The sequence below is a fragment of the Notamacropus eugenii genome, chromosome 3 (assembly GCF_028372415.1).
Source record: "Notamacropus eugenii isolate mMacEug1 chromosome 3, mMacEug1.pri_v2, whole genome shotgun sequence".
NCBI classification, from domain to species: Eukaryota; Metazoa; Chordata; class Mammalia; order Diprotodontia; family Macropodidae; genus Notamacropus; species Notamacropus eugenii.
The window spans coordinates 39,161,990-39,188,262 of NC_092874.1; the positions used below are offsets into that span (position 1 = coordinate 39,161,990).

Sequence of the window (26,273 nt, forward strand, 5' to 3'; positions counted from 1 at the left end):
ACCCTCACAACCTTGGGAAGTAGGTGCTGTTTTATTATCCCTGTTTACATTTGAGAACACTGAGGCAAGCAGAGGTTAAATGAATTGCCCAGGGTCACACAGCTATAGTAAATGTCTGAGGTCAGATTTGAACTCAGGTCTTCCTGACTCCAAGCCTGGCATTCATCCACTGCATCACCTTGCTACCCAAGAGAGCAAAGACCATCTTGATTTTTCTATCTGTATCCCCAGTGTTTAACATCAAGCTTAGTGCATAGTAAGCATTTAATAAGTTCTTTTTCAATTTGAGCCTGTGTTCTATACCCTACGTTCAAAATCGATGTTCCTCTTTTTTCTCCTAGCATTTGGACCTCTGTTCTTCCTCAACCGTTTTTAAAGAGCTAAAAGAATCTCCAAATCTTTTGTGGTTTGAGATGCTCATATGCTTCCACACCTACCCCTCAAAGAAACTGTTCCTAATAAAGTCTGTGGAGCCATTTTGTGTGTCTTGTCATCACTTTCTCTGTCCACATAATCTTTCCACTTTTGCAAACTCTGGAATTTCTTGGGAAAAAAAGCCTAGAAAGAAAATCTTTCATTAATAAAAGAAATCAGATGAACATATCTTTTCCAAATCGTCAAACTCGGGTTTAAGAAACATTCTCTTCCATTCTCTCACCAAATCCCTCTTTCTCATGCCTGTCTATGGCTGCCTCACCTCACATGCCTGATGACCCATGACCCTGTCGATATGGCCCTTCTGCTCCATTCTCAGTGGTGTGTCTGTTGGTACTTGCCACCTCTACCACTGCACCCTTTGCATGTTACTTTTGACTTCCTCCTTTACATGTCTTCATGTACTTAAAAATACATCTCAAATCCACTTATCCCAAACATCCATTGTGCCGTAACTAACATTTCCTGGCTGTTCTGCACTTTGTGGCATTTCTTACATAACTCTTTAACTGGAACTTGTTCATATGTTCTAAAACAATGATTTTAATAGTTTCATATGTGATTATTTTAATAGTTTCCTATGTGATTATCTTTCCAATGAGATTATAAAGTCTGGGAGGAGTTAATTAGAAGACTTCTAAATCTGTGGATTCATCTATGGCACTGTGCTCACAGTAGACACTCCATGAATTGTGTTGACTGACAAACTTTGACCTTCAAGCCTTTAGAGAGCTGAAAGTCCAGTTGCACCTCCCCAGTGCTGCCTACCTAGTCATTTTGCAGAAATTTAATTCAAGTATCTTCTTATTACGGAATTAGTACTTGTCAATTATAACCTATGCTGGAGGAAGAAAAATCCTGACATGGAGAATTAGTTGAGAGCTTCATTGCTTAATTGTGACTCATAGCATTTTCCCTGGAATAATAATTTTAATATATATGCAAAAGCATCATGTTAACTGAAGCAATTTCTTAAAGAAGTATAAACTCTGTTGAATAGGGCTCAACGCTCTGATAACCGTTGCTCTTGAAGAACCTTCTGATGCAAATGACCTAGCCGACCTTCCATACATTGAATTTGGGAAAGGATTTGATTATAGGACTCAGTTAACAATTGGTATGAGAGATTTGGGAAGCATGCTATCAAAATATCTGGTAAGTGATTTAGAGAAAGGCTGGTGGCCTGAAGTTATACCTTGCTGCTCTTTGTATTTATTTTTTATGATTATCTGAGAAGTCCTACCCTGATTACTCATTGCCATCGGAGAGGTCGACCCTAGACTTTTGAAGGTTATATCAGGAAAAGCCGAGCCCGGGTTCTCCCAAGTGAAAAGGGCTTCAAGCTTGGCTCTCTTAGCTAAATCCTGAGAGCCTCATCATCAATATGGCCATAGGATGGTGAATTTTTTAGTCATAATACCTTTGGGAGCTCGTCTACAGTGTATAAGAGTATATAAGTATATATCACCTGTGTATGTATCTTATCCATAAATTCACAGGTGATTGAGGTAGTAGTAGTAATAATTAAAAATGATTGCTAGCATTTATATAATCTGTAAGGTTTGCAAAGCAAACTTGGTTAACTTCTTGATTGAAGTAAATTTATCTGAAATAGAGTTTTACTCATTTGGATAGACTACTCCCTTTGAATTAGTGAAGAACACCAATGAGAGAACATGGCTAAAAATACATAGTTTGATTCTTTTAAGGACATGTTAAATTTTTAATTTGCAAAGTCAGGTGTTGTCTGGTAGTGACACTATTTTAATGAACCAGTAAGAGAGTTTTATTTTGGTAATTGACATATAAAAATAATTATTTTCTGATGTGGTAACTAATACTATATTGCAGTTACGTTATATGCGTATAAGTGGACATTTCTAAATTGTTTTAAAGTGAATTGTTGTCTTAAATAGGTGAATATTCTCATTATAATTTTTTACACTTGAAATTTGGTTAGCATGCCTCATTTTCATTTTAAAAATGATTAAAATTCTAAATTAATCAAATCTGAATCAATGAAATTACCTTAATTTCTCTCTTCCAAAGTAGAGACGGAGAAAGAAAAGAAAGGCCAAAAGAATGAGACCCGCAGTGGAGAATTTTCAGGATGTATCTATTTTTGATGCTATTTAATTTTTAAGGCGTTCTGTTTTTTGCTGTGCCTTTGAAAAATTTTCATTAATAAGATCAGGAGCTGATAAATTATGCCCTTGAGTAAAAAAAATCAAGCCAAGTTTTAAATGTAATGCAAATGAAAAGAAAGCACTTTATTTAGGATGATGGGCATAGATTTGCAGCTGGAAGGGACCTTGGAAGCTGTCCAATGGCCCCTTGACCTGAGGCCCAGAGAGGGTGACGTTACTAGGATTCACACCCCAGCTTTCTGGCCCCTATTCCAGCTTTCTCATCATTACACGAGGCCCTCTCCCCCACAGAGACTTTGCACAAAAATGAGTTTATCAACTCAAAGAAAAATCGACATTGGGATATTATATAAAGTGAAGGCTCCAGTTAGTTTATTTGCTGAATGTCCCATTTTTTATTTTAATGTTTCAATATTAATTATTTAAAAACATTTTGTTACTTCTTTAAGCATTTCTAAAGATGAAGAAGAATGTCGCAGCATGAGAAGGCCAAAAATATTTTAAGAATATCGACTCAGGCAGTTTTAAAAAATGCTCAGTAGTTGGTGACCTGAGATTTCAGCTTCCTGCAGATTTAAGTTTTGGATTCCGGAATGTGACTGGGAACTTTGGGGCATGAGACTGAGATTGCTATGCTTATTTTCACATGCACATTTGTGCATTAGTCACATATTATTGTATATATGTAATATATAATATTATGTATATTTATATATATATATATTGTCACTCCCCCCTCCCCCAAAAAACCAAGAAAAAACCCAGCCTGGGTGTGTAATTGATGGATGGTTCTGCCATTCTTAAACTGACATAATAATCTGGTGGTGTTTACTTCTGCTATCCTTTCTCTCTAATGTTAAACTAAAGTCAGATCTTCTAATTCCACTGTAGAGGCCAAGTTACTGGAGAAGAGACATACCAACTGGGAGGAAAAGTTTGTCTTTATTTATTAAACAAGGATTATTTTGTTATAGTCTTTCTGAATGTCTAAACAAAATTTATCAGTCTGAACAGTTAAAAAATGTGTAAATAAAATAGGATGACATGTGATAGGTCACCAACCTGTGTGACCTTAGACAAACCTCACTGAACCTTTCTAGACATTGATGACCTCTAGACACTGATGACCCTTCTGTGACCCTTGCTTCAGTTCAGCAATCCTTAAAATGGTAGAAACAAGAGAACACGTTTTTAAGTCTTCATCATCTGCCAGATGAAAGACGCAAAATGAGAAGCATGTTAGCCTGGGACCACTTGATTTCATGGAATATCCTATGATTTTCTCTCCTTCCAGAACACTGTCACTGTGATTGTGTGGGAGACGTGAATAATTTAGACCAAGATGCCATAAGAGCAGTTTGAAAGGCTGAGTTGGACACACACACAAACACACACACACACACACACACACACACACTCTTTTCTGTTTTGTTCCAGGCTAATGTTGCTGAAAGGACCTGCTGCTGTCTGTTTTGCAAGTGTGTTGGGGGAGATGGTACTATTGGAGAACCAGGAACGCCAGGGAAGAAGGTAGACTAGTTCACATGTACCCTCTGCTTCATGTACCCTCTACTTCATTAGCAGTAGGGTGGTTGCTTTCTGTTCCCTGGCCATTGTTTATTAGGCTTCTAGCTTCATATTTTAAATTGTCAGTATACTATGCTAAAATAGCCCTTGATATCCTGAAGGAGACATATATCTGTGTGCATGATATGCATAGATACAGATAGATAATCTATAGCTATCTAGGTCTAGATCGATAGATGAATCAATCTCTAACTCTCTGTGAACCCATTTGGGTTTTCTTGGCAAAGATACTGGAGTGGTTTACCATTTCCTTCTCCTCATTTGACAGTTGAGGAAACTGGGACAAACGGAGTAAAATGACTTCACCAGCCTCACATAGCTAGTAAGCATCTGAGGCCAGATTTGAACTTGGGAAGATGAGTCTGACTCCAGGCCCATCCTCTGTCCACTGTGCCACCTAGCCACCCTGTCTATAAAATAGCCCACGACAATATATACCCATAGGACAGTTGGGCTTATGAATACTCTGCGTAGTGCTTTTTTGTGTTTAGGTATGAATACATCTATTTTCAAGGTTTTATAGCTATCTCCATTCTGTAATTCCCAAATCGACATGGGTGTGCCTGTGCAGCAAGTTTTCATCCAGCAGAATTTTCTTTCCAGGGCTCAAAAAGGGGAAACAATTCTTTAAAAGAAAGCAAAAGTTTTATATGATCTTCTTACATCGAGTATAACATGATGCAAAAAAGATTTTGGAGAATGATGAAAGAACATTGTTTTCCTCCCTAGGAAAGGGGAAAGTTCCCCAATTGTGTTACCGTGTTTGTTTAGAAAAGAAGTCCAGAGTTGTATGGAAGAAAAGAATGGATTCTCTGGGTCCTTCACCCGAGTGCCCCACCTACTTGTATTGGTGTGGCCTAAGTGTGGAAAAGTGAATCATGGGGGACCCGTAGGACAAACTGACTTTTTTTTCCCAAGTCTTTGCTAGTCTGTGTAAAGTCAAAGCCAGTAAGATTGAGGAACTTTCCGTAGGAAACTTTGTACTTTCATTTGCAAAGCACTTAGTACTGTGCCTGGCACACAGCAGGTAGTTAATAAATGCTTAGTGCCATGTTGACTTGACTGAAAAGCGCTCACATTCCTTTTTCTTTCCTGTTTTCAGGGACCTCCAGGTATTAAAGGCAGTGAAGGCTACCTGGGAGAAGATGGTGCCCCCGTAAGTTAACACTTGTAAAGTTTCTTTTCTATTGGAAATATTCCTGCTGGACAAATGTGGTGTTGCTTGGACCAGTTCAGAAGATGCCTTCTGAACAAAGAGATACACAAAGTCCCTTTGCTCCTGGCTACCCAAAGACAAGCTCCAAAGCTCACTATGATTGCATCAGGCTATTGTGTCCCTTCAGAAATTGCCTCTTTGATGCAAGGGAAATAGTCCAGTAGGAAAGGATTTTCTGTTGTCTTCATGCTTATTCTCAACCTCCCTTTATTCACTTTTGTGATTTGCTGGCCAGAATCATCACTGGAGAATCTAGAAGTGGACAAAGTGAAGTTTAGAAACTGAAGGTAACTTCATGTTTAATGGCAGCAGATCGTGTTGGCCAAAGATGGGAAATGACCCCAGGACCTTCACACCCTCCGGACTGTAGAAAACCTTTTCATTGCACTATGCGTGGGCATCACTCCCCTTGACCAGCAAGGCCCCCAAACTCATTTTCCTTTTCTCCTTGTCATCCCCATCCTGTCCTGCCCAGATGAGTAGTCCATTCAACCATGTTCTTTTATCTAATGATCTCAGGTGTAATCTGAAGTTTTTCCTGCTACAGCCTTTGAAAAAGACATTCATTCTTTTTATCTCCTCTATTTCCATATACTACCTTGTGATATAATGTCAGTCATTCAGTCAGTAAGCATTTATTAAGTGCCTACTGTGTGCTAGGCTCTGGAATGAGATAGAAAGGAAAATGAATATGGAATCACAAGACTTGAACTCAAATCTCCCCTCTGTATGACCTTGGGCAAATATTTTTACCTCCCTAGGCTTCATCCTCCTCCTTGGTAAAATGAGGGGTTAGATAACCTGTAAGATCCTTTCTAGCTCCAGATTTCTCACTTAATTAGTTCTACCTCATCCCAACTGAGCATCTGACCCCAATGATTCCCCTTTCAACTCACTAGCTCATAATGTAGATGTCAGCCCCTTGGCATCTGTGTAATGTTAGTGCTATTTCATTTAATGTATATACCTTTGATTATTTGGATGCATGTTATCCCTGTCCTCATCAGATAGATTTATTTTAGATCAGAAGTTTTTGGAAGGTTTCATTTAAGATTCTCTTGCATCCCACACCTGGACAATAGACAGATGGCTATAAAATAAAGATTTTTATGATGATAGCTCTATTTTCCCACTACCCTCCTCTCACCTGTGAGCCCAGATTATAAAACTTCAGAGACAGTTGCAGTTATTTTTCTAGCATTGTGGTTCTCGGGATCCTTTTATATTCTTAAAAATTATCAGGGGTTTCCCCCAAGGAGCTATTGTTTATATGGGTTATATCAATTGAATTGTTAGAAATATTAGATTTAAAACATTAGTTTAATTAATTTTGACCTCATGAGTCCTTTGAGAAATCTCAGGAGTCCTAAGACCATTCTTTGTGGAATACTGTTATAGCAAGTAATTTGTCAACATTCCCAAGAATTCTTTATTTGTTATTCACTCATTTTTCAATCATGTACAACTCTTTGTGACCCCATTTGGGGTTTTCTTGGCAAATATGCTAGAGTAATTTGCCATTTACTACAGCTCATTTTACAGATGAGGAAACTGAGGCAAACAGGGTGAAGTGACTTCCCTAGGGTCACACAGCTAGTAACTGTCTGAGGCCAGAATTGAACTCAAGAAGAGGAGTCTTTCTGACTCCAGACCTGGCATTGAATCCACTGTCACCTCACTGGCTCCAAATTCCATATTACAACATTGAATATGTACTTAAGAGTATGTTCTTCATTCAGGGAGAAAGAGGAGTTCCTGGACCAATGGGAGAAGGAGGCATTAAAGGATGCTATGGGAGCAAAGGTCCCAAGGTAATGAGATTTTGAAGTCACTGAGAATTATTTTGCTACAGTTTTGTGCCATTTCCCTAAATTTGATCTCTATTTGTATTTTTTCTTTCTTTTCAGGGAAACAGGGGATTCAGCGGAGAGGAGGTACAGTGTTAGGCTCATTGAAATATAGAGGGAAGCACAGATGATTTTAAAATCACCTACACTGTACTGGCTAGTGGGGTCATGCATCAGCCCTCTTTTTTTTCCACTGTCATTGCTATATTTGGACCTTTCTTTGATAACATGCAACTTCATTTTCTCCATCAAACATTCAGTTGTTTAGTTACTTTTCATTTTTTAGCTTAACAATAGCCCATAGAAATATCTATGGAAAGAGTGTGTGTATATGTTTGTATCACATGTCCATACACTACTACTGCTGCTACTGCTGCTGCTGCTGCTACTACTACTACTACTACTACTACTACTACTACTACTACTACTACTACTACTACTACTACTACTACTACTACTACTACTGTGACTGCAGCTGCTTCTAGCTATTGTCTGGCTTCATTTTACTTAGCATAAGGAGCTTTGTAACATGGATAACTATGCATTTTCAGGGAGAAGTTGGGGAACTTGGAATTGACGGAATCAATGGAGAACAGGTAAATCCATCATCACACATAGAAAGCTTACAGCTTTAGAGACCTCTTGCTGAGGAAAGAGAGACTTTCTGCCTTTTTTTCTTATTAGGGTGATGATGGCCTTCCTGGAACAAAAGGAGAAAAAGGAGATGAAGGTTCCCAGGTGATATTTTAGGGTACTTGTTCTTTGAGGGTTTAAATTCAAAAGCAGAAAATAAGGAGATTTTTTCTAAAAGTCTACACTTGGAATTGGATGTAACTTTGTCAATAAAGAAAAAGCACATTTTTACTGTAACTTTCTCAAGGAAAAATTCCTCCATCTTATAGAATCCAATCTGTAGTGCCCGCTGAGATATCTGAAATTCAATAATTAGAAGGCATTCTTTCAGAAGGCATAATATGGTATAGGACAAGTACAGCATTTGTAGTCAAAGATCCTGCTTCAAATTCAGCCTCTGACAACTGATTATCCCATGGGACTTTGAGCAAGTCATTCCATGTCTCTTGGGCTCCCTTCTCTCGTGTGTAAATTTCAAGAGTTGGGCTAGAGTCAGACGACCTCTGGGGAGAGGAGAACATCAAATTCCTGGCCTTTACACCTTAGGGTAAATTAGCGTGAGACCCCTTCCTGAGAACAAATTTAGGAAGAAGAAAGGCAGAGAGAGAGGAGAGGTATCCGGACTACCTGTGGTTCTGGAGGCATGTGCAGAAGGGTAGAGGAAAGGGGCCACCAGGTAGGACCAAGGCCCAGAAGAGCAAATCGAAGAGTTGGAAGACAGAGTCCCTAAGGAGGCTTCCCCCAAATGCCTTAGAAGGTCACTGTTTTCGCAGTCCTAATCGCTAGAATTCAGTTCATGCAATGGCAAAAGATATTTTTAAACTTTAAGGTTCTCTTTCAAAACTAATTTACCTGAATAGAATTTAAAAATGATTGTGAAAGGGTTTTTTTTTTCCAATTTACATTTTAATATCTTAGAGAAAAATTCTACCCATATTATAATACAGAACCCTATTCTTTTCAGGGCAACCCTGGGAAGAAAGGACCACCGGGTGACAGTGGCCAGAGGGGACTGCGAGGGGATCCTGTAAGTTTCTTTGATTGTGTTAACTCAGACCACAGGCATAAAACAGACATTTATTAAGCACCCACTGTATGCCAGGCATTTAACTAAGTACTAGAGATAAAAATACAAAAATGAAATAGGCCTTGCCTTCAAAGAGGTATGTTATGTTTATATGTGTTCATAATGTGTATATATACATATACACACATATGTGCACATAGTATATATACACATATCTACATTATGTGCATGATCTATACAAAATGAATGCAAAGTACTTGGAGGCCAGAGAAAGATACCAGGAGCTGGGGGCATCAGGAAAAGGTCCATGTAAAAGGTAAAATGTGAGCAGCCTCTTGAAGGAAGCTGAGATGGGGATGAAGGAGAACTCTGCAGACAAGGAGGGGACACCCAGTGCAGAGATGGCAGCCGTGTATGGTATAGGTAGGCCATGGAGTGCAAGGAAGATAGTCAAGGCTGTGTCAGGAAAGAGTCAGGCTGTGAAGAGATTTAAGCATCAAACCAAAGATTTTCTGTTTGTCCCTAGAGGTAAGAGGAGGCATTAGGGTTTATGGAGCAGGGGAGTGACGTGACCAGACATGGGTTTTAGGAAAATTCCTTTGGAGACTGTGTGGGAGATGGATCAGTGGGAATCAGTTTGAAACTGGGAGCCCATTTAGGGAGCTGTGGTTGTAGCTCAGGTGATGATGTCCAGGACTAGGGTGGTATCTGACTATTCTTTGGAAGGCCAAGCATGAGGCCAAGTTCTCACTGGTCAGAAATGTCATAGCCCTCTCTAAGCTGAGTTTTTCTGCACAAGGTGGTTGGACAGCTCAAATCTGATTTGTATGAATTGAGAAGCTCTCACAGGGTGATCTGGCAGCCCTCCTGGAGGGCATTCTGTCAGTGTGGGCAGACCTTTGTGCAATCTAGAATCTGTCATTCACATCCCTTCCAGGGAATGTTGTAGTAGAAGTCACTTTCTTTTGAAAGTGCTGAGGCTGGCAGAAGATCAGTGTCCCAACTTCTGGCATGAGAGAGTGTGCAGCAATTCCTTGATGTAAGCAAGTAAACCCTAATGGAAGATGGGACCCTGGCAAGGAGGCTGTCCTTCCCAGGTGAAAACCTATGCCAAATTACTGCCAGTCTGAGAAAATGTACGATATGGAATGTTAGCAGTGGGGGGAGGGGGGTAACAGACTTATATATTGAGCATATTATGAGAGTGAGTCTTACAAGAAGTGAATTATACACCTGTACATATAGAAACCCTATTCATAATAGAGGATGTTTGGGGTTGCTTTTTTTTTTTTATAAAATATTAACCAAGAAATGATTATTAGATTACTTTTCTTAGAAAGACACGAATAACATTTGTCATTTTCATTGTCTATACCTTTTATGTATTTATGTGTTTGGAAGTTATCACTAAAATTAATATGGTGACTTTTTAAGGAGGAGCCCAAATTGCTGACTCCATGGAATCCAAAACCATCTTTTTCTGGTTTTTATGAATCTCTCTCCACTAAGTAGGACTGAGCCCAACTTAATCAAATGCTTCCAGGCTTATAGGTTATCATTGTAACTTTAAGTGCCAACTGGGTACGGACATTGAGTTGAGCATTGGTGGTGTGCAGAGCTGGAAGGCACCATCAGGGAGCTTATGGCCTACCTGGGGAGACATGGCCTAAAGGAAAATGCCAGTACAAGACAGCATGCTCAGTACCAAATGAGAGCTGTAGGAATCTCATTGGCACAGACTCCTTGAGATCATGAAGAATATTCTGTGAAGCTGTTAAACTTTAGTGAACTCTGTGAAGTAGTCTTGATGACATGTCTTGAGATACAATTCTGCATCGGTAAGGGAAAGAATAGGGTACAGTTAGTCTTAATAAAAATATATATATTTCAATTCGGGCAGCCAGGTGGTTCAGTGGATAGAGTGCAGGGCCTGAAGTGAGGGAAGATTCATCTTCCTGATTTCAAATCTGGCCTCAGACACTAGCTGTGTGACCCTGGGCAAGTCACTTCACCCTGTTTGTTTCAATTTCCTTTTTTGTAAAATGAGCTGAGAAGGAAATGGCAAATCACCTCAGTATCTCTGCCAAGAAAACCCCAAATGAGGGTCATGGAGAGTTGGACACAGCTGGAAGACAACAAAATATATATTTCAGTTCAATGAGCACTTATTAAAGGCCTGCTTTGTTCCAGTGCCTTTTCTCTGTTGCTTGTTTCGGATTTGTCCCATCTGCAGCTTGTCTGTACAGTCTCCTTTGCTTGTTATCTTCCCTGTTAACTGTAAGCTCCTGGAGGGGCAGGGGCTATCTTTCTCCTTTCTTTGTGTCCCCACACACAGTGTGTGCTTAATAAAAGTTTACTGCCCACCCTTAAATACCAGGCACCATAATAAACACTAGGGATCCAACCCCTACAGAAGTGAAGCCCTGGTGTTCTGCTAGAGCAGGCTTAGAAGACCAGGGCGGGGCAGAATGTGTAAACTTATTAAGTGAATACAAAATAATTTCAAGAAGGAGAGAGAATTAGAAACTAGAGGGACTTGGAGTGAGTTTGTGGAGGAGGAGGCAGACATGATAGGGGAATGCTTTCTAGACATGGAAATGTAAATGGGATGGCATGGGTGGGGATTGAGACAAAGACCAGATTGTAGAGAGCTTGAAACATTAGGCATCACCTTCAGAAAGAGAAGGGCTCGGTGCCACAGCATGGATACCAGGTGGGATTTCTGTCTTTGTGTCTCCTATGCTGGCGTGGAGCCTGGCATATAGGTGCTTAATAAATGCTTATTAATTGAATTTTTTAAAAACATTTATTAAGCACCTTTCCTACATGTAGGATTCTCACTCCGGAATCCATGAACTCATTTTTAATATTTTAAAAACTATATTTCAGTGTAATTCATTTCCTTTTCATCCCATTATCCTTACATTTCATCCTTTTCAAGAAGCTTCCTAAGGTGCCTAATTTAGAAACAGAAAATAGTTTATGTCCTGGAAGAATCTGGCTCATGCATTAAGGTAGATCAGTTTAAGAGGTTTCAGGTTTCACTTATCCACCTAGAGGAACCAAACATTTATTTTGACTATTTCTAGACTACATCAATGTAAAAACCAGTTGTAATTATTCCCAGTTTAACAGTTGTGGAATTTTAAATTCCTTTGAAATTTGTACCACCTGAAAATTCTGAATGTCACTGATTTCTTGAATGTCCAAGCTGACAGATGAGATGTCTGAAAAGTCAGCTCTCTGGAGTGCCATATTTATCCCAACCCTCACTTTACCATGTGTATGTCAAGCCTCATTCTTGTGTCTCCAGCAGCCCACCCAGAAATCTGTCCCAGTGCTGGGTATGATGCCTGTTTTTATGGGTGGTACTTATGGGTTTCTATTTCAAGGAAAGGATGGGAGAACAGAGTTGATGGAACTAATGCTGGCGTGTGTCTGTGGAGAGCGTACGTGTGGATGGGTGATTCATAACATGTGTGTTATTAGCCTGATTTCTGGGAAATGTAACCTCTTGGTGGAATGCCATGCTCTCCTGTATGCCAGTTCAGTTGATCTTACATAATGCTTTTATTGGCTATTGTGTCAAAGAAAACATAGCCAAGACCATTTATTTGGTCTACGTGACCCAGTGAAGCGTGTCCTTCTCAAACATATTCAGAGCTATAGCTGTGATTTCCGTGCCTGGGGCAAGTACCACAAACATCCCTCCTCCTGGTGTTCCCTGGAGCCCTAGGAGAAAAGGAAGTTGCTCAGATGAATCATAGACCCCTCCCTTTCTCCTCACCCCCCAGACACAGCTTCACGTCTCTCCTTATTCCAGCCCACACTCTGCTCAGTCTCCAAGATCATTTTTCTAAAGCTTAGAACTGACCATATCACCATTCTACTGCTTAATGAGCTCCTGTCACAAGCCCTTTGTTTGGTGTTCAAAGCTCTTCACAGCCTGGTCTTTCACCTTATCCAGTTTCTTACGTTTTACTCCCCTCACTTTACTTTACAATCTAGCTGTAATTGACCTATTGACCATTCACATACAACACTCCATGTCCATTGTGAAATGAGATATGTATAAAGCACTTTACAAACCTTGATGATGATGATGATAATCTCTCTACATGCCTTGTGCTGATTGTCTCCCATACCTGGAATAGTCTTCCTCCACCTTGGCCTCTTCATTTCCTTCCTCTTGGCTTCCTCCAAGACTTAAATCCCACAGTCCCCCAGCTACTAGTCTGTCCCCTCTCAGAGCCCTTGGGTCATTCAGTCATGTCCAACTCTTTATGACCTTCCATCTAATGGATGTAGTTAGACACACATCACCTCCTCGATGTGAACGTAAGCTCCTTGGGGTCAGGGAACATGTTTGCCTTTCTTTGTACTCTCAGCAGCAAGCACAATACTTGGCACATTGGAACTATTTGATAAATACTTGTTGACTGACTGCTGCTGGAAGAGATGCTTGGTTTGGTGCAGAGCCCAGCAGGCTGGGAAGGGCTCGGATCCTAGCTCACTCTATGCTGGTTTATCATGTTAACTAATATTCCTGTTAGCCAGGTGCTAGACCTTCTCCTTCTATGCTGCTGTAGGATTGAGTGATAAAATGTCAGTGACTATGCCCTAGATACGGGTATGACCATCTTCCTATACAAGGAACCATGCTTAATGGGGAGGTTATTTTAAATACAGATACACAGAGTAGAAAGTGAACTCCAAAGCTCTCCTCTCAAATACACCAAGGCAACAGTTACATGTGGTAGGGATATCCCTCCCATCCCCTTTTTCCTGTCCTTCATTGGAGGTAGTATAGTATTATTGGAAGAGCATGGAGTCAGAGGAGCTGGCTTTGAATTACTACCTATGTGACCTGGAGCAAATCACTTGACCTTCCTCAGCCACAGTTTCTTCCTCTGAAAAATGACCTCTGAAATGCCTCCCAATCCTAGCATCTCTGATACTTTTTTTCAAGCTCCACCATGAAATCCACCAGTTCTGCTAATCTGAGTACCCACACAAAGATAGATGGAGCATGCCCAGAACTGGGATGTTCTTTTGGATGGAGGAGAGGAGAGTAAGGAAGGTGGTAATACCCCACACATACTAAAGTGACCAGTGCTGTCCATGGTGGCATATAATTTAATGGTCTGCTCATTTACCCAAATGGGAGAAGAGGGGGAGAAAGTAATGGCACCTGTTTCCTATGTAGACAGAAATGTGCTGCTCTGTAGCAAATAGTAAAATACCTGTCCCCTTGGGGTTGCTTTTTCTATAAACACATGGCTTAGGGTTATCTGTCCAAATTTCCTAAGTATGTTCCATTTCCTTTACTGATAACCCTCTACACGCACACACACACACGCACGCACGCATGCACATGTTATTCTTTGTAATTAGAGGCAGCATAGTACAGTACTGGTTCTCAAACTTTTTGTTCTGGGGAACCCTTTAAGATTCTTTAAAATTATTTAGGACCCCCCCACACACATCCACAAATTTTTGTTTTTATGAGCCGTTATCTATCAAAGTTTGTCCTATTAGAAATTAAAGCATTTTTGTATCATTATGAAAATAATTTGACCACCTAAACCCCTTGAGGGGATCTGAGACCCCGCAAGATCCTTAGACCACACTTTGAGAATCACAGCTATGGTGTAGAGAGATCTGGCAGCAAAGTCAGGAAGGCTTAGGTTCAATTCCTTGACAAATATTGGCAGTGTGATCCTGTTCAAACTACCTCTTAGTTACCTAAGTAACTAACTTCTTAGTGCCCACCAGGAATCTCTCTTTTTGTGATGAGCACATACTGGTTTGCATTGGTAGAAGAAATTTCCTCACTGGGAAATGAAATGAAATCTCCAGAGTTCTCCCTTCCCACCCTTCTCTCTCAAAATAGAAATTAATTTATTTTAAGAAAACTTGATATGCCAAAATTCAAACTTGGGGAAAATGAAGACAAATTTGAAGATAAATACTGGATTTATTAAACTGTTCCTTTCAGAATTTCTTTTAATAATGTACTTCTCTAGGACATTTAGAATATATGAGGGTTTTTTGAAAGATTGACTGATTTTTTTCACCCAGCATTTTGGAGTCACATCTGCTATTTAGAAGGATAATTACATCCCATTGTACGCTCAGCAAATATTTGTTGACTGACTAATGTAGTGTTTACTTGGGTTTACCAGATGGGCCATATTGGTTACCAAATTCCCTCAAACAACTGGCCACTTGAGCCAAATGCCTGGTTTAACTTCATTTTTCCAGGGAAATGATTGCAGCTTTCATGGAACTGATCAAACCGGTTGGCTGTTTTGGCATCATGTAGACATGATTTCCTCCCAGGTTCTGCCTTTAGCCACTCAGTTCTGTTGAAGTTAATGAAAATTAGCTAGCACTGGCAGACATGGAAAGATAGAGAGATTTTGGTTAGTTTATAGAAGAAAAAAAATGTATCAATGTTGAAGGATTGGTTTCTTTTTTTTTAACATCTTCTACTTTTTTTGGTTATCTCTTCTGCATGCCTTGAAACAAAAGGGAAATTTGGCAGCAAAAGGTGTAGAAGGAGAAGGGAACAACTGTGTGGGCATGTCTGAGACTCAGTATTCCTGCACCTGAATGCTTTTCCAACAGGACACTTCCAAGAGCCAACAGGGACCTTCCTTCTTCTCCTCCTTAGGATAGCAATAACATCTTCTGCTCATTCTGCAGATATCAGTCAGGGTAGACATGGAGTGACTTAGGAGGAAGCAGTAAGTAATAGCAGAGGCAGGGAGGTTGAGGAGTACATATAGCTTCATCAGTGGCTTGTTGACCCCTCAATAATAATACTTTTCTTATCGCCAACATCAGTAGCCTGGTTCTTGAGTTTTAATTCCTCCCTGAAGGTACCAAGTGGCCATAGAAGACCAGGAGGCTAGCTACCTATAGGTAGGGGAGAATGTTCAAACAACTTGTTTATTTTACTTTTCTTGTGCTTTTAAATGAGTGAGATTTCTATTGCCAATTTCTTTATTTTTTTGGCCCGACATCTTGTGAAATACCCAAGGAGACATGATGTAAAAATTACTTTTACTTTTAGCAAAAGCTGCTGACAATTTTGTCTTTTATTATTTATTTTATTCCTAGGGCAACCCTGGATCAGACAATAACAGAGACGGACCCATGGGCCCAAAAGGAGAAAGGGGAAGACAAGTAACTATTCAGGAATTTGAAATTGTTTTTGTAAAATGGCCACAAGACAACTGTGAAGTCTAAGCATAAGGGAATGAGACATAAAACCAGAGATATTGTGATCAAAGGCTGGTTTGTTTAACATACAAAAATCTAACTGTAATAGCTGAACGATCACTGTTTCAGTTGACCTACTGGCAATCCAGGAGTTCTGATGTCTATTTTTGTTTCGTCCTTTGAACTGGGAGTCTTGATGAACTTTCATTTTGGTGTATTTGTCTACTAAATGGAAATGTCTCTTCCCTAATTTAAAGTAGAGGGATATTTGATAGAACTCATGCCAATGGGAGAGTTCTCTTGCTCCAAACACATCAGGGAAGCATGTTGTAAAAGAACAAAATATTCTTGTTGTTACATGAGCAGCGTGAATTGAGTGATGATCTTGACTCCTCAGATGCTCAAGATAAATCTCTCTAACAAACTTAACAGCGACAGATTCACACCAGGTTTTTGAGTTTAAGAATTTTATCCTTGCTTAAGGACTTTTAAAAAAAAATAGACTTCTTGGACTAGTTTCTGCCCCTCACTCCTCTTTACTGAAGAATTATTTTCATGACTCTTTGTAGAGTCTACAAACTCTACAAAGAGTCATGAATGGTAAAATAGACTGAAAAGCCACTTCACCTCCCTCCTTTTGGGATTTGGAAGGACAATATTTTGAGATGTTACTCAGTGGTGTGTTAGTCACCACAGTGGCTTAGCCAGAGGAATGAATCCTGGATGACCGATGGATAACCCACATGTAAAAAGCCAAAAAAATGATCACATTAATGACGGATATGCAACATATTTCATTAGCAATAAAATGTATGTAAGGACTTGATGGATAGATTTGATTTCAATATGATGGTATATATGCCAGAAAGTGAATTGGAGAGTTGTGAATAGATGCAGTCATCTAATTGGTATTTTTTTTTTTTTTTTTGCCTTTCTTCCTCATTTCCCCAAAAAAAGATGTGATTAATGGCCACTGGAATGTGATGCAAAAGGAGAGAACTTTTCTCTGCCTCTCACATTTAGCTCCATTTGGCTTCTCCAGTTTCCTACAAATTTATTAAAAAATGAGTGGGAGGAGATAAAAATGTTTGCATTTGTCTTAACGTGAAACTGCTGCTTGTTTCCTTGACAGGGCAGAAGAGGACAACCAGGAATCCCAGGGTCTCCAGGCTCCCGAGGAGACACAGTAAGAACCGAAACCTCCTCCCTTGGTAGTGACTGCAGTGGTTGGCTCTCCTCTGGGGGAAGGGGCTTCTGTGTTCCCATTATGACTTGCTGGCTTGGTCAGCCCAAACTGATGATGATGGAAGCTCTGAGAGCAATGTTGGCATTAAGTCTTCAGGGGCATTCTCCTGGCCTGGGGACAACAGGAATCTTCTACAGGGGGAAAGTGTATCCCAGGAGGCGTTACCTCCTCAGCAGGCTAGATTAGGTCACCACAGAAGTCATGCTACCTTTTATGTTCTAATTAGACTTTTAGATATCCCTTGATGAATCGGGACTCACTCAGAGTGAAAGGCAAATAGGTTTAGAACCAGAAAGGGAAGAAGTCATTTCATCCTCGCCTTTCATTTAAAACATGAGGAAACTAAGGCCTGAGAAAAGATAAAGATTTGCCCAAGGTGGCACAGGTAATGTGTAGCAGAGCAGGAATCTGAACTTGGGTCTTTCTGACCCCAAATCCAGCATTCTCTATCCTGCGCCACTCTTTCTCTCAAAACACATTCCCAGGTGTAGACATCTGTGTGAGAACCAGATTTGGGTTTTTTCGTTCTGCATTAACCCTCAGGCCTTTGTACATGGAATAAACTGAAATAAGACCTGCTCTTGACTATCTGGTAAAGCACAAAGACTGTAAGAGGACCAAGGAAAGATATTTTGTGACTGGAGAAAACATGATCGATGAAGTGCATATAAATTCTTATATTTCATACTTGATTCTAAATTAGATTCATTCTTTCTCAAGTTAATATATTTTCTAACACTTTTTAGTATGCTTCCAGAGCCCCTTTCCTAGGTAATTATAATTTTTCCTCTCAAAGCCTAACAACAATATTAGAAAATTGGAACTGAGTTTTGATTAGTTTAAGTCTATTGGCCTTAATTACTTATGATCCCTTTTCCAGTCAGAAGATAATAGTGGGACTGGTCTCATGACCTCAAGAGAAAAATATCCTCATATGTTCTGAGGATTCAGTCCTCCATGCATGGCAAAGAAAATGGATTTGAAGAGGGAGGGAGAAAGGAAAAAATCTGAAATGTTCAGAATTTATTGACTTCTGGAAAAATACGTTTCATTAATGCTACTTTAATGCAGCTATGGATAAAATAGAGTGTTAGCTAATCATCTCACATCCTAAAGGGTGTGACTCTTACATACCCCTGGAAAATATTTTCGGTCTTAAAGAATATTGTCCATAAGGCAAAATATCCCGTGGCATATGGAAAGAGGAAAAGCAGATCTTGTAGAAGCAATAGCTCCACAGAAGACTAAGGAGCATTATTGTTGACTGCTTAGCCTGTGCCCTCTTTGGGCGTCATGGCTGGCGGTCATGATAAGTGTCATTTGCATATCATATTTGATATTCAAGAGAAAGACTGAGTCAGGCTTCTAAAATGGGACTCCACTGTGCTGGCTATTTGTGGAGAAAGATGGTGCCCAGAGTGCCACAAGTTACTGATGAACCACAGTTGGCAAGAGCCAGTAGAAATGGTGCTTTTACTGAGTTGCTGAAACAGAGGCCTCCAGTAAGAAGGCACTGCAATGGCCTAGGAAAGGGGGCAGTCCTAGTTACCATGCAGCAGTGGCCAGGATGGATGGGGGAAGCACATCATGAACAAGACTATGCAGCTGATAGGTGGCACTGAATACCGTGACAGAGAAGGAAGGGCATCTGTGGTCTGTAGCCACAAAGGGCAGGTTTCACTTCTGACTAGGGTGGAAAGGGACCATTCATCATGCGTTGACCTTTTCACCTAGCTAGGCTGAGGAGAACAAGGCAGGAATATGAATGGGATTTGCTCCTTAGATGGAGTGTAATTAGAGCTGACATTTTCTATCTAAAGAAATGATTGCTTTTTCTCATGATCTGGAATCCCGAATCTCTGCAGATGTTCTGGGACTTCATGTAGTCATACTTGGATGCTAGTAGAGCACTATGAATCCTAAAGATATGAGCTACTTGGCACCAAAACACTGAAGTCTTCCTTTCAGGGTTTCCATCTGTGTTCTCAGGCACTTAATTTCTGGCATTTTTCTTCTTGGTAGGAAGCTAGGACTACCTGTTTGGTTCCTTTTCTGGGCTGGTCTTTGAAGAAACATCAGACTGGGAGTCCAAGAGTTTTCATTCTGTCAAAAAATATTTATTAAGCACCAGTACCAGGCACAGTACCAAGCACTAAGGATACAAAAAAAGTCCCTTCCCTGAAGTAGCTCCCAGTCTAAGCAGGGAGAAGACAAGCAAACAAATGTGTATGGACAAGCTGTACAGGATAAAGAGGAAAGAATTAAGACAGACAGTACTAGAATGAAGAGGGATTGGAAAAGTTTTTCTGTAAAGGATAGGACTTTAGTTGGGACTTGAAGGAAACCAGGGAAGACAGTGGGTAGAAATGGGAAAGGAGAGCATTCCGAACACAAGGGCAAACGGAGTCAATGCCCTGAGCCAGAGGTGGAGGGTCTTGTTCATGGGACAGCCAGAAGGCTGCTGTCCTTGGATCAAAGAGGGTGTGATGGGGAGAAAGGTGTGAGGAGTGGGAAGGTAAGAGGGGGCCAGGGTATGAAAGGTTTTGAATGCCAAACAAAGGATTTGACCTTTGCTCCTGGAGTTGAGAGAGCCACTGGAGTCTATTGAGAACTTTTTATTAAAGGGACCAGAAGGACCTACATTTGAGTAAAATTGTGAATGGGACAAGTTTAGGATACTGGGGTTTGGAGCTGGAAAGGACCTCATAGAGTGAGCAAGCTGAACTCCAGAGAGACTGGCCCAAGGTCATAGGGTAGTAAGACTTGGAGCCACATCTGTGCTCCTGTGATCTCTACACTGTCTTCTTTCTCAGAAGCCCTTCTTCCTCTTCATCACATATGTTCCCTTTCTATAAATCTCTTGAATTGCCTATACCATGATCCATTCCCTCTGAGCCCTCCTTCAATTGTAATTTAAACTGAAAGTATTGCATGTCTTAGAAATATTTGTGTTTCAATAAGAGACTCTTGACTACTAAAAGATTTTCAGGCTACAAATTTCTAAAAATAGAATTTCAAATACTATATTTCTGGAAGGGAAGATGTTTGGGGCCTAACAATCCTTCCCAAAAACTCTTCTATCATAACATTTAGGTGGCTGCCCACTCTTAAGGCAAACCTGGGTACTATGCAAATGGGACACATATTTCATTCATGAACCTTTTTCTTTTTTTGTCTGTTGATATATTTCTTTAGAATACGATTAATTGAATTAAGACCATTAAAGCCAGTGTCTGAGATGCCTGTACGGGTCTCTAGGCTAATGCATGTAGCACTTCCTTCACTGTACGGTAGTGAGATTCAGATGAGATGATGCGTGGGTAAAGTACTCTGGTAACATTAGCCATCAGTTAGTACTACTAAGAACCTTAACTTGAATCCGAAGTCAGAATGAGGGTGTTGGTAGGAAATGCTTTGTAGCTCCTTAGAGGGGGGAAAAACATCCATATGACTGGCCATCATTTTTTAAAAGTCCATTGGTTGCCTTTGTTGACTCATGTCTTTGTTTTGTTTTTCCAGTGAAGCAGCTTATATTGCTTTGGATAAAATGGAATAGGTTTGGCCACCTTCCTCCCACCCCAGTCACCACCACCTCCCACCTGCCAATTCACAGTGAGCAAATGTAGCCAAAGCTCAGTTGTTCGGGGACTGATTATTGCCTGTGCCTCATTCTCCAAGCCCTTGGCTGATCATCCATTTCTCTCTGGCTTGCTGCCTTTTGGACACAGCACCGATAATTGAGTTTATTTGGTGGTTGGCCTGGTGAAATAAAAAGGGATGAAATCTGCCTCAGTCAATTTTGCAAGTCGTGAACAGCTCTAGTAAAAGCAGAGTGGGGAGGGACTGTTGGCTAAGCTGGATTTTTAAAAGAATTGTAGAAAGTGTCCCTCATGATTGGGAATTTTGGCGTTCCCTGAAAACATTTTGCTGCTACAGATAATTTTCCTCTCTAAAACATCAAAAGGAAATTGTATACATATCAACAAATATTCATTTTTGTGTGGCATTTTAGATGTAAAAAGGAGTTAAATTTCTTTTATTTCTTAAAATTGTCCCCAAACTCTTATTCAAGGGGGTATTCCATACCCATACACTCCTGAAACCAGCATTTCTAAGTTTTCCCAATATGATTTAAGCACAAAAGCATTCCTCAACCTAATTACTTTGGAAAATGTTAGTCAATGATATTGCTAATTTTAGGATGAGAAAACAGGTGCTTTGGAGATAAGAGAACCTGGATTTGGATTCCAACTTCACCATTCATACTGTTTGACTTTGGGTCAGTCACATAATTCCTCATGTCTCATTTATCTCAGCTGTAAAAATTAAGCAGCTCTCTAAAGTTCCCTGAGCTGTAAGTCAGTGATCCCAGGATTCTGTAATATGGGCCTGTGCTGTCACAGGACACACCTGAATGATCAAATTCTCTCCGCAACTTGTTCCCCAGAGTACCCTTGCTATTTTAAATGCATTGTAAGCAGTATGGAAGCTGGGTAGGGTTGGGCACCCTGGTGATTTCAGCGATGGTGGATCTCTGGATCCTGAATTCTGAACTACAGCGGGCAGAGATATTCAGGTGTCCACGTTAAGTGGCATCAATAGGATGATCCCCAGAAGGGATAGGTTACTTTTTGAGGAGTAGCTGGTCCAGGTTAGAAACATAGGCTAAAATTGTGTGTGTGTATGTATATGTGTGTACGTAAATGTGTATATGCATATATGTGTATATGAAGTGTATACTTATGCGTTGTATGTGGACATATACACAGGTTTAAGTGTGTTCACATGTCAGGTATATGCATATGTTCATGGTTGTATGCACATTTATACTCATGCATTTATTCTACATGTATATTTATTTATACTCTCCCTTTGGGTTTTTTTGTGCTTTGTTTTCTCCCACTTTAGCCAAGGCATGGCCGAAGAGGACCAGCAGGCCCACAGGTACCATCCGTCGTTCCTTCCTCACCTTCCCACTGTGAAGATTATTCCAAAAGGACATTGGTTCACACAGCCAACATCATGGTGAAAAAACAATGTGAACATGGAGGAGAACAATTCCTTTCCCCCTCCATGGACTGAGGGCTGACCTCAGACCAGCAAGGCCGAAAAAATATGATGGGTTTAAAATACTAACACAAAGGGGAGAAAAGGCCAAAGAAAAGCAGAATGTGAGAACTGAATGGAGAGTTTTGTTCCTAGTGGACAGGCACCGTGGGCCGTACAGAAGGGTTGGTGAAGTGAGGCCAGTAGGGTTGTTGGAGTCACTTTCTTAGACTCCCCTGAAGCACCTAGTTCAGGGCTCTACACCAGGCAAGCAAAGGCTTCCTGGAATGATTGTTGTGGTACATTTTGCTGTCACCCTCATTTCTGAAAACTCTCTGGGCCATCTCCTGTAACAGATTGTAAGTGAAGAACGGGAACGCTAGCTCGTTGGAACCAGTCAGCCCTTAACAGGGCAGCCTGACAGACTGCAGTCTCCCCTGCTTGGTGCCCCAGCTCTGCAAACAGGGCAGGAATGTACATATTTTCAGCCCTTCTCTGAGGCAAAACTGGGTGGAATGATTGTTTTTAGAAACAGGGATGCACAGAGAGATCATAAGATCATAGATTGTGAGCTGGAAGGGACCCTAGAGGTAGAGTCCTAGGATCATAGTCAGAAGAGGTCTGAGTTTAAATCCATCTTCAGACACTCATGATTGTACAATCCTGGGCAAGACACTTAACTGCCGCCTGCCTCAGTTTCCTCAGCTATAAAATGAGAAAAATAATAGCATCCTTCCAGGACTGTTGTGAGGATGAAATGAAATGATATTTGTAAAGTGATTACTTAGCACCATGTGCCTGACACATAGTAGACAGACATTTGATAAATATTTGTTCCCTTTTCATTTTACAGAGGAGGAAATTGAGGCCCAGAGAGGCTGAGACTTGTCATGGACCACATGGCTAATGAATTTATAAAGAAGGTTTAGCAGCCAGGTCTTTGTAGCTCCCAAGTTCAGTGAGAAACCTACAAAATCAACCCCCTAGAAAAATGACCATAACCCATGATGAACTAGGAGAAAACCCAAACAAAGATTGGGGATCAGAAAGATGCAGCCCAAAGGGGGGGGTGTATGTCCAGAACTGAAGGAAGCTAAGTCAAATACTTCTGTGGGTCAAGTCCAAGTGATAACTAAGCCAGGATTTGGGGAGATTGTTTTCAGTCTGCCCCTGAAGGTATAGACCCAGGGATAGATGGGAGAAAAAACGGCCAAATTCTCCAGACTCTTAGAGAGCAGAGAAAGCTACTCGGTCTTTCTGTCATCCCCTATTCCTACTCTCTGAAGGTGGCAGTGGGAAGTTACTGGATGGGAGCCCACAAGAGGAGTCTTTGGCAGAACCCAAGTATAGCTTAGAAATATCTACTTCATCATCACCATCTTGTAATATGGTGTACCACCTCATTGCTACCCAGTGTAGAAGCACCAGTTTCTAGGGTGATGTGAAACTCTTGACAGCATCATAGAAATTAAGAAAGATCTGGCTCTTGTTTCCAGATATGATATTGAGACACTAAAATATCTTGGCAAAACAATAGGAGCTTTGAAAATAAAATTTGGAGAAATTTATCTAACTTCAGATTTCAAAGAAAGATCAGGCCAAATTTTCTGAAAAAAAAATAAGAAAAATCATAAAGTTGTTTGAACTGGGAGAACTAGGCAAATTTTAATCATCTTTACTCAAATTTGAGTCTGATTTGATTTCAGTTGGAAGCCTGAGCTCAGTTTATTTGGAGGTTTGTTTTTGTTTTTCCTAATGCCTCTGACACCCTAAATACAATTTCTCAGGGCAAGTATAAACCAAAACAAGGTTTTAAAAAAAGAATGGAATAAAATTCTGTTGTAAATGTCACAGGTGTCATGTACACATTCATTTAAACTGTGGGCCAAATTATATTACCACTGTATATGGCAATGATTCACAGTGCATCTCTGTGTGAAGTATAAACTGTAAGGCTTTTGTGGCAGTATTATCTTGGTCCAAATTTAAAGGCTTATGATAAGCATCATATGTCGTGCCTAGTGTGAGTAGAACTGTGTTTACATGGGCATGGGATAGCTCAGAGTTGGTGGCCAGATAATCAAGGAGTAGTCTTCCTACAACATTGTACCTGGAAATCTATTCAGGATGTGAATTGGCTACTGTGTTGGCCAAGAATCGATTAAGGGAGCTTGTTTAAGATGAAGTTCCTATACAGATGAGGGAGATAGTTGCAACAGAAATGAAGAGGGCTGGGTCAGGTAGACAGCCCAGGAGACTGAAATCAGTCGGGGAGAGAGATTGAAAGTAGAAACAGAAACTGAGTCAAAGGAGTCAAATGTGAAGAAATCAATCGTTCGCAGGATTCAAGATGTAGGCTCGCCTAATGTTGGAGGCTGAAGGGGCATCCACAGAGACTCACAAGCTGTTCTCCTTACACTGAGCCCCTGCCACCAAGATCTCAGAAATCCTCTGCAAGTGTGCCAGTGATGAGCCATGCAAAATAAATCTGAGGTCTTTTGTGCCAGGATTTTTTGTGGGTGTTAAATAATTCCTCTATCCTCCCAATAGTTTAATTATGTGGAATTCCAGGTATTTCCATAAAGATTGAGAAGTAGATGTTTACAGATTTGGAGAAATTAAAAAAGCTATGTTAAGCGTGATGATCTTCAGCCAGGGAGCAAGGAAGGGCTACGTCTGTGAAAAAGACCTTGCTAAGTGCTGGAGATACACAGAGAAAAGCAAGACAGTCTGCCCCTGTCTAAGGATTAGATTAGAATGTAAAGATTCTAATAGGATCTTTCAGCTGCAAGTCAGATGGAGGGACCTCATGGTCATTAGGGTTGGGCAGCAAAACAGATGCTGGTTTATCTTCTTTACTGTCACTTCCATTAACAGAACCATGTATGTTTCTGGTGTTGAGCCATTTGCCAGCGCCTTTGGCCCGTAATCTTTGCTTTTCAGCCTCTCCTAATACTTCATTATTCAGAAACCACTTCTTCAGTTGGTAGATGGTACAGAACATTTTCTTCTCTCTCTTATTGTCTGACTTGCAGTTCTTTCATAGCTCTCAGCATTCTCAGAGAATGGGCAGGGATCATTCAGCTCAGTCCCTCCTGGTACCTTTTGTGCATCTCTGCTGAAAGTATTTGGCTCAGTGTTTGAAGCCTTTCAAAGATTGTGGTTTGAGCATGTTTAGGAAATTCATTTATTTGCATTGCCCTGTTACATCTTAGCAACAAAAGCACGTACTGCACTATCCTCATATGCGAGTCAGAATTTGGGTGTCACCAGGAATCTCATCAGGTGTTTCTTTTTTATTCTAGGGGATCAATGGAATTTCTGGTTTGGATGGTCATGAAGGAGATTTGGGATTGAAAGGACCCCAGGTGAATATTGACACTGATCAGTACCTTAAGTAGCTACATTCCACTTTAGAAATGAAAATTCATAGGAACTCTGTTTAATGTTTCACACAAAGAGAACTGGCAAAGTGGGCTTGGGATGGATGCACCTCTGGTTGCAGGAGGACTGTTGTGGCTACCATTTCCTTTTATGGATTTATAGTACCCTTGAAATCCTCAATCTGAGTCTTGACCCAATGAATATAAACTGTCGGGACTAAGTTCCAATTTGAGGCCAAATATAGAGGCAGAAAAGAATTAGAGTCAAAGGACCTGGGTTCAAATCTCACCACTGCCATTTACTGGCTACAAAGGGTTAAGTCACTTAACTGCTTTAGGTTTCCATTTCTTCCTCTGGTAAAATGAAGGGACTGACTCTAGATCATCTCTATAGTTCTTCTAGGTCTTAATTTCTGATCCTATGTAAGTCACCTCAAATTGTTTAAGTTTTTATTTTTATTCTCTAATGTTCATATAGC

General features: G+C 40.4%; 1 protein-coding gene across 1 annotated transcript in view; it reads left to right on the forward strand.

Moving 5' to 3' along the window:
• COL6A6 (collagen type VI alpha 6 chain) overlaps window positions 1-26,273 on the forward strand; it is a 133,704-nt gene that overhangs the window by 56,332 nt on the left and 51,099 nt on the right. The window contains exons 11-22 of the mRNA XM_072651307.1: window positions 1,436-1,590; window positions 4,020-4,112; window positions 5,272-5,325; window positions 7,125-7,196; window positions 7,293-7,319; window positions 7,784-7,828; window positions 7,917-7,970; window positions 8,830-8,892; window positions 16,018-16,083; window positions 17,252-17,305; window positions 22,274-22,309; window positions 25,717-25,779. Of these exons, the coding sequence (XP_072507408.1) occupies window positions 1,436-1,590; window positions 4,020-4,112; window positions 5,272-5,325; window positions 7,125-7,196; window positions 7,293-7,319; window positions 7,784-7,828; window positions 7,917-7,970; window positions 8,830-8,892; window positions 16,018-16,083; window positions 17,252-17,305; window positions 22,274-22,309; window positions 25,717-25,779 (782 nt within the window). The remainder of the gene's footprint in view (window positions 1-1,435; window positions 1,591-4,019; window positions 4,113-5,271; window positions 5,326-7,124; window positions 7,197-7,292; window positions 7,320-7,783; window positions 7,829-7,916; window positions 7,971-8,829; window positions 8,893-16,017; window positions 16,084-17,251; window positions 17,306-22,273; window positions 22,310-25,716; window positions 25,780-26,273) is intronic.